Raw genomic sequence first — 8,473 nt, forward strand, 5'->3', positions numbered from 1 at the left:
TTCTCAGCCTTGTCGTCCCGCACTTTTCTTCGCTCCCCTTTTCTGGCCCTACAATTTCATTCTGCTGTGGATTTTGACTCGCCGTCAATCAACTTGGGGGGGGGGGGGCGGGGTTCCCATGTACATCGTCTCTTAAATACATACCATTTTTTTAAGAATACAAATAGCCTAGTTTTATCTCTGATAGCAAATTATTTACCACCTCCTAAATTTTGAAACACCCCCCCTAAAGAGAAAAGCTGGGGAACATACTGGACTAGATGCATACCTTATCACGGCAGAGAGGCGCTACAATCATTTCATATGTGACACAAGAATCAAACCTTTAGGAAGGTTATCAAAAACATGACTCTGTAGAGCGAGTGCAAAACTATGAAATTACCCCCAGCTACCAATTGTTGACCATACATTAAATAAACACTAACTTAAATATCTAATACCAAATCGACCTGGACCGACAACCGAACAGGAACTTCATTTAGCCGTTCAACTTTTCCTCAGAATTTAACTAAGAATATATAGAAAGTCCAAGAAAAGCCACAAAATAATGATGTCTCATACTCCAATAGAAAAAGCCGAAACTGTCACGCCATATAAATCTGGTAGTCACTTTTATTAGTCACTATTACAATGAAAAAAATATTGAATTGGCCCATGACATTATCACACAGTCCATTTTTTACAAATAATCGAAGGCTCATCCAGTCTCTTATTTTTTAAGTTCACAGCAGGCTCAACATATAAATCCTTAGAATTACCTAGGAATATACATATTGGAACCAAATAATGCTTGGCATGGAAACGATCATTAATCATCATTGTTGTTTATGTTGACATTGTATATCTCACATCGGCTGGGTCATGTTTGGTGTCTTAATCCCATATTTTTTTGCCAAGTTTCCTTGTGCAACAGCAGCAGCTTTCAATGAAAAAAGGTGAGCCATCTCCATCTCAGACTTAGCAAGATTAATAGCAATCTCAAAATGTTCACAAGCTTTATCCAGGTTTCCCCTGAAGTGACAAAATAAGAATAAATATTAGAAACACATTGGAATGTAATATATCATTGGTGATGCCTTTTAGTATTAATTTTTAAAAATTTGACAAAATGAAAACTATTATTTTAAACATACAACATATCAGAAATCGTCAATACTAAAACAATAACTGAAAATATACAAATCACCTTTGCACTTCGATTGTGCCCATTGTTTCATGAGCAAAATCGCATTTTCCATCAATTTCCAAAGCTTTTTCAATAAGTTGAATGCTTTTGTTTATATCTTGCTTCCATTGAAGACAAAGTAGCCTGCAGAAATAAATGATAAGTGTAAAAACTAATAAGAACAGGTAATATCAATAAAAAAGAAGATTAACGAAATATATAATAAATTCAGCCAGTGTCTATTACTCTAGTTCGCCGCAGACCTTTTCAGGGCAGATAGAAGATAATAAATTGACATTTGTTATTTTAAAATGATTTCAAAACACAATGTATTTGGGACTATATATAACTACCATATTTGTAATTGTAATTAAAATAAATGCATTCATAAAAAGGACTGGGGGTTGTGGCGTGGATGGAAATCTACAAAGGAAGATAAAAAAGGATGAAATTCTGAGACTAGCACCTTAGGATGAAAATGTAATAAATACACTACCCAATCAAAACAAACTGGGTACAAAATGGATAATATGGAATTTATGCTCTCCAACTTCCGTAATTAGTACAACTGGCAAATTTTTTGTAGCTTTCTGCTTTTCCGACACACACCAATAAGATAGAACAAAAACCAGTTACCTAAAATATATAAGTAAAATACTCACCCTCTATGAACGTATTGAGTAGCATTATCAGGTTCCAATTCAATTGCTTTAACAAACATTTCATCTGCTCTCTGGAAATTACCTTGGTCCGTTAATGCCTAAAACATAAATTGATTTGAACTCTTGCATCATCAAAAGCTAATAAATTATTAAAAATTGAATATTGATTGAGTAATGGAATGACTACACAATGTAATCAATAACTAAGAAAAATAATTATGGCAATGTTACTCTATTTTAAATTTCTGTATCCATAATTATATCGACTGTTTCTGTTAGTTTCATATAAAATATTGGGTATAGGGATATGGTCGCAATCACCATTTGAATGACCTCCTCCGTAGAAAGTGTATTGAGCTGCCATATCGGACAGGAGGTTGATTACTTGGGGACGAAATGGCATAAATGAAATTCTACAATTCTAGACAACCATCCAACACCAACCCATACAAACCTGCGCATATAAATTGAAGCTTTCAGAGCAATTAGGAGTTTTTACTATTAAGTCTTCAAATTTCCCTAATGCATGTTGCGTCTCCACAACATCCCGTCGTGTAAAAGCTTGTCTAAAAAAAAATGTAGTAAACACTTGAAATGGAATGCTATACATCTATCCTACATACTTGAGAAGGAATGCTGTGCATCTCAAATAGAAACCATGTCATCCCTATTTTATCAACAGCAAAATCAGCATACCAAATGCACACAGTGACACTGCAATCACGCTATAAATAGATGCAAAGAGCTAATGAGATAGGAATTTAACTTTTGGAACAATCAGAGATGATTCATTGATTATTTAAATAATGTTGAAAAAAATTGTGCAAATGAAAATTGAAATCCCATGCCCACAACCCCACCTATGGTATAACACAATAGTCAACACTAGACACAGTAGTTCTCTACATATCGGTGACAGCTGGTACAAAGCCTCATTCAAATTGGAACCGTGAAACGTGACATAGAAAATGATGAAGTTACAGTATAGTCTTACCTATACACAGAATAACAGTGTTGAGCATGGGCGAGAGCAAAATCCGGTTTAATTCTCATGCAGGTTTCAAAATCTTTCAAAGCGTCTTCTGTCTTTTCAAGGAGAATGTGTAACTAAAAAATATTAATACCTTAGCATTATAGCAATGAAACAAATCAAAAAATTGTTAAGTGCAGCTGCCCAAGTGAAAAATAATCTTCCACTTTCAATGTGAAATCATAATAAGATCTTTTTGATTCAGTACAACTGTTGAGAAGTCTGATAAGCAGATTCTTTACAGATCACTAACTTGAGTGTCTTCGTATACATCAAATGTTCACAAATGGAGCATAACACATTTAACCTAACTGTTTACCTAATTTTAATACAACTAAACACTTCAATCAGTTAAATAGAAAATAACACAAACACGTTTGAGACAGGATAGGAAAATTGGCACAACCCAATAATAACTATTCCTTCTTATTCCAAATGAAATTGGAAACACATTTAGGGCATATATAATACCAAGGCATATATAATACAAGAGATTTTGGTAACTGAAGTAAATAGAGAAATTATTTCATGCATTTGTAAAAATATTATATCCAATACCTGGCCCCTATGGTGAAGAACATCTGTGTTTTCTGGATCCAGCTTGACGGCATAATCAAAATCCTCTTGAGCTTTATCTGGGTGTTGTTCTTGCATATATAAACTACCTCGCTTAATAAGTGCATTGACTCGAAGCTGTAAATGTAAAATAAGACCAAAAAGATTAGAATTTTCCAAACAACGTTAGATATTTAGTAGGGCATAATTCCAAATATAGCAAAAAAGTGCTGATCCGATTTCAGCTTGAGACATTGTTTTTCTTCTGTGGCGGAAATAGATTTACATAATAACCAAAAACAGTCGAGAAAAAATTTAGCATTAAACATAAAAATTCATGTTTGATTTATATGAAAGTAATATTACTACAGTCTACAACCTAAGATTTATTTACTAATATTATAGATTGATGACGAAAACTATTGAAATGAATGCATTCTTCAGACTTATTGATCATGCATCAATGTACACAATTTTATTAGTCAGACATACCTCTAGAAATACTCGAAAAAAAAAAAACTTCAAGTGGAATATCAAGCCGAAGAGATCCACCTGAACTATCCACTTAAGAAAGGTGCTAATTCAATATGCTTACATAAAGGACATATCTCAATAATTTTGCTCGGAGAATAAAGAAGGTGAAATATACAAATTAGAATAAATAAAAAAACATTCACGCAATTTATGTGTTATGAAGTACCTTCACAGAGTTTGGTAAACAGGTGATTGGCCAAATCAACTTGATCAGGTACAAACCCAAACTAAAGAAGCTGAAAAATAACTAATGAATAAAAAAAATAATCGTAAACTACCGAAGTTCTAACCTTTATATCAGCGAGATCCATATCAATAACCCGTTCCAGATCAGGTTTGGCAGCGATTGAATTCCCTTGTAACAGTTGTAATGTTCCACGCAAGAGCAATGCAGCTGCGTGATACGGAGGTGGTTCATCACTTGTTGGAGCAGATAAATCGTGTTGGTTTTGACCATCACCTTATTAAAGAGTCAAAATCGATAAATGAAGATGAAAATATATGTGATTCCGTTAACTGGTAGCTGTGACTGATTTACGGTTAAACTCGGACTCATGAACTCGGTTTGTGTTTACTTAAGTAAACATGCATCAAAGACTCAAAGTGACGCGAGTCATTTAAATGAAATGTACTATACTAAGCGCCAGTGAAACTTGACCGATTGACCGAACTTCGGACTCGACTCTCAGATGATCAGTGACTTGGCATGAGTTTGAGATTCCTATAAAACACTGGGCAATACACATAATCAAATATGCACTTATTCAAACAAAATTTTATTATTCAATAAAAGCATTTAGATTGAAGGTAATTTGGTTTATATAAATCTGTGTCATTTAGTCAAAAGTTACAAAAACATTTTCGCATTTCTTAGGAAGAACTGACCTTCTTGAGAAGCATCATTGTTGTTTTCAATTTCTGTTGTACATTCAGGAATGACTTTTGCTAAATCACCTTTGTCAAATGCGAGACGAGCTCTGATATATCCACTAAAAAAATGCATTTTAATACATTCCACTATGTATGACTATTTAACACTCATGGACAAAGATTGACTGATACAAATTAAAATAAAAGGCAAAGCATTACTGTCAAATCCATACCTGTGAGTTTCCAATTTTTGTTTCTCTGTTATTGGTTGTGAAATGATATCTTCAGTGAAACTTCCAAAATATTGTTTGACAAATAACAACGAAGGCATAACTGACTCACGAGCCTGTAAAGTTACTTTTTTTTATCATGTTATTTAAGTAACTTTCACTGCAAACAAGGCTTTGTACAAGTAACCACTTCTGCTACTATTTTAAATGGATGGAAAATCTGCCTTCCACTATAAACAAGGCTCAATATAAGCAGCAGCTTCTCGCTTCTTCTTTCTGTAGTTGTAAAAACTACAATTTTTATAACACCCAAAATCTTTCCAGTTCAGTACTGCTTAAACAATTTATTACACCCTGAATGAGGTGGTGGGAATGGGACCAGCCTAGCTGATGACATCAAATTGAACTGCAGTAGTGATTATTACATATATACATTGTAGAAACAGACCTTGTATCGCTCACTGGCCATTTCTTTTCCCATCTCCTTCAAGACACGATCTGCGAACATCATGCTTGTAGGATTTTGAAATTGCTCCATTATACAAACTGCTGTCATATCTGAAAAAAGAGCAGTTATTTCTGATATAATATTTATTGATAATGACACTAATATAATTTATCCCTATAGCTTCGGAGGTAAGGAATGCATATTAGCAATTTATGCAAAGATCGAGTTTGACCCAAGTTCATGGAATGAGTTCATCATTAAGGTAAAATCCCAACCCCACCATCTCAGAGAATCTGTTGGAAAAGATGAACCTGATTTTTTTTGTACATCTCCATTTAAAATATACAACAGTATACAACAAACAAAGCATTGAAGATTTCACTTAAATTGATCTTGCAAAAAAAACCAAAAATCAAAAATCAAACTAGAGAAGAAGATTGTATCTTCAGACGAAACCATTGCGATGGAATCTGCTTGAACTCTGGCGGATCCCTTTATCACTAGTTGAATGGGGGTATGAATCTACCAAGTATAAAATTGCTGCTGCCTACTTTTATTGTCAGGACAAACCAGTGAAATCTGAATACTATATCATCTCACCTTCAAGACATTCACTTTTTCTTCCTAACGTCTCCAGAGCTCTAGATCTTCTGAAAAGAGCTTTCACGTATCTAGGATTTAATTCAATTGCTTTTGTACATTCATCTATAACAGCTTGCCAGTTTTCCTGTGAAACGAAACATTACACAAAATTGATGAGAATGTATTTATAATGCAAGATATGTTATTATATTTCTAAATTTGGAAATTGCAACATACCCAAATCACATATTCACAAACTTTAATAAGGCTTATTATGAAGCATGCCCTCATAATTAGTTAGCTTTTGTCTGAGAAAGAAACAATATTTTTCCAAAAAAAAGAGAAAAAACAGCATTTAAATTTTGAAAATTAAAAACACCGGATTCTATCTAGTAGTAGGCACCACAGTCATAATTATCAAAAATGTTTCAATATAGAAAGTTTCAAACTAATACTTCAATCTAGTGAAGAGAAATGCCATGCCTAGGCAATAGCTTTGCATTCAATTCATTATTGAATATCCAATTAATTCATATAAATTTGCTAAACATATTGAGCCTGCTATTATTGTCATTCCTATTTTTAATTATTACTTCTATTACCATACTAAAGTGTACAAGGTATTAATTTTAAATGAAAACAGAAAATGGCTATACTGATGTGATGTTTAAAGATTCCTCTCATGACAACCATTTATACTGTTATACCATTTTTATATCAAATAAATCGTACTAATTTCTCATGAGCAGACGCCTTACCGTACTAATGTGTACAAGATATCAATTTTAAATGAAAACAGAAAATGGCTATATTGATGTGATGTTTAAAGATTCCTCTCATGACAACCATTTATACTGTTATACCATTTTTATATCAAAAAAATCGTACCAATTTCTCATGAGCAGCCGCCTTATTTTGGTGAAATGTTGACAATTCTTGCTTCTTGCTTTTAGGGCAAAGTTCAATTGCTTGTGTGTAATGTTCAATAGCAACATGATATTTTCCTTGTTTGAATGCTGCATTACCCTCATTCTTAAAATCCTTGGCTCTCTTGAAGGGATCCTGTAATCAAAAAAGGTTGAATATTCGGGTCTTGTGTAGTTCGTACCTAACGTACTACTAGTGGGTGTAGCATAACAATTTTTTCACATGTCAATTCCAACAAAAATTAAGTCATTGCGATGTCACAATCATGTCATAGAGCTTGCCACAGTATACCTATGATCGCCCGAAATGGCATCTGCGCCGACGATAAGGAACTCACCAACGACAGAGATTTCAATCATACTGTCATATCAGGATCGTTGCGACCAGAAAACGAGAGAAGAAAGCTTGCTCGATTTTGGGTGATCGTCTGCGCGTCTTGGATAACAGCTTGTATAGTTTGGAGGGCTCTATTACATCACTGTGACACCCGGACACTGTAAATTTTGAATGACGCCGTCAGATGGGGGTTAGGATTAACATGTGAAAATATTGTTATGCTATGCCCACTAGAAGTATGTTAGGTACAAAACTACACTAGACTCGAATATTCTAACTGACATCAGTTAATTTAAAAATGGCTGAGAAGTAACTTCGGAATATTCGAAAAAGCCAGCAAAGTTCCCCCAAAAAAGTACTAAAGTACTCAGTTTTTAAAACTTACCTCGTCTGGTGTTGAACTTCCTTCAGGATCTTTTCTCGCTTGTAGCTTAGGTGATGGTTCCTTCACAGAAGTTGGCTTACTAGGGGGACTTGTATCCGAAAATTTTTTCTTGTAAATATAGTAACCTACGCCTCCAACGGCTACGGGGATTCCAAGGGCTAAGGCTATCTTCCACGCTGGCCAAGAGTCTGACTGCGTAGAGTCGGACATTTTCGCCGGCTAAACTGCGCTTCCTTAATTGTCAGTTCAGCAGTCAGCACTCTACAAATGCGGCAGCCAGGCAGTAGAGACTTACAAAAAAAAAAACGGCATGTTTTGGTTCCGTTTCATCAGTTCGGCAAACCACAAGTGGGCAGTAGCAATACCTATTATAAGAGTGTCGGGAAGTCGGCGCTTACAAACTAGTTCACGTGTGCAAAAATTATTTTTATCAAATGTTCAACTACATGTATCGCAGCTTTTCGGGGATAAATTGCAGCTGGACTTAAGCTCCTCGGAAGACATATTGATAATTAAATTGATAATTGACAGCAAATTTTTGGAAACACAACCGAAAACTGGCATATAGCACTCAAAATTAAGTCACTGCAAACAATTTGTATGTATGTATGTTTATTTGCCTCAAAAATGTAAGAGTATATGCATAATAATTAAACGATATAACAGAGACGGGATACATGTTTAAGACCTTACTGGCCTAAAACACAGATGGGCGACATGCACCCCAACAAGAATAACTGCAGCATAGG

General features: G+C 34.5%; 1 protein-coding gene across 1 annotated transcript; it reads right to left on the reverse strand.

Moving 5' to 3' along the window:
- Nucleotides 1-594: 594 nt before the first annotated feature.
- LOC120326369 (mitochondrial import receptor subunit TOM70-like) lies at nucleotides 595-8,042 on the reverse strand. Its single transcript, XM_078111896.1, has 13 exons — nucleotides 7,725-8,042; nucleotides 6,965-7,138; nucleotides 6,095-6,221; nucleotides 5,495-5,604; nucleotides 5,050-5,162; nucleotides 4,832-4,935; nucleotides 4,237-4,406; nucleotides 3,416-3,550; nucleotides 2,822-2,934; nucleotides 2,282-2,393; nucleotides 1,828-1,925; nucleotides 1,187-1,309; nucleotides 595-1,011 (listed from the first exon to the last, which is right to left on the reverse strand). Exons 1-13 carry the CDS (start codon nucleotides 7,932-7,934, stop codon nucleotides 846-848), a joined length of 1,755 nt encoding a protein of 584 aa, XP_077968022.1. The 5' UTR covers nucleotides 7,935-8,042; the 3' UTR covers nucleotides 595-845.
- Between the last annotated feature and the right edge of the window lie 431 nt (nucleotides 8,043-8,473).

This window comes from Styela clava, chromosome 4, assembly GCF_964204865.1.
Source record: "Styela clava chromosome 4, kaStyClav1.hap1.2, whole genome shotgun sequence".
NCBI lineage: Eukaryota > Metazoa > Chordata > Ascidiacea > Stolidobranchia > Styelidae > Styela > Styela clava.

Excerpts from the sequence above, each read along its gene's own strand:
- LOC120326369 (XM_078111896.1), bottom strand. The coding sequence starts at position 7,934 with ATGTCCGACTCTACGCAGTCAGACTCTTGGCCAGCGTGGAAGATAGCC. Across the intron at positions 4,936-5,049 it reads CAAAAATTGGAAACTCACAG|TGGATATATCAGAGCTCGTC; the intron begins GTATGGATTTGA and ends GCATTTTTTTAG. Across the intron at positions 1,310-1,827 it reads ACTCAATACGTTCATAGAGG|GCTACTTTGTCTTCAATGGA; the intron begins GTGAGTATTTTA and ends TTATTTCTGCAG.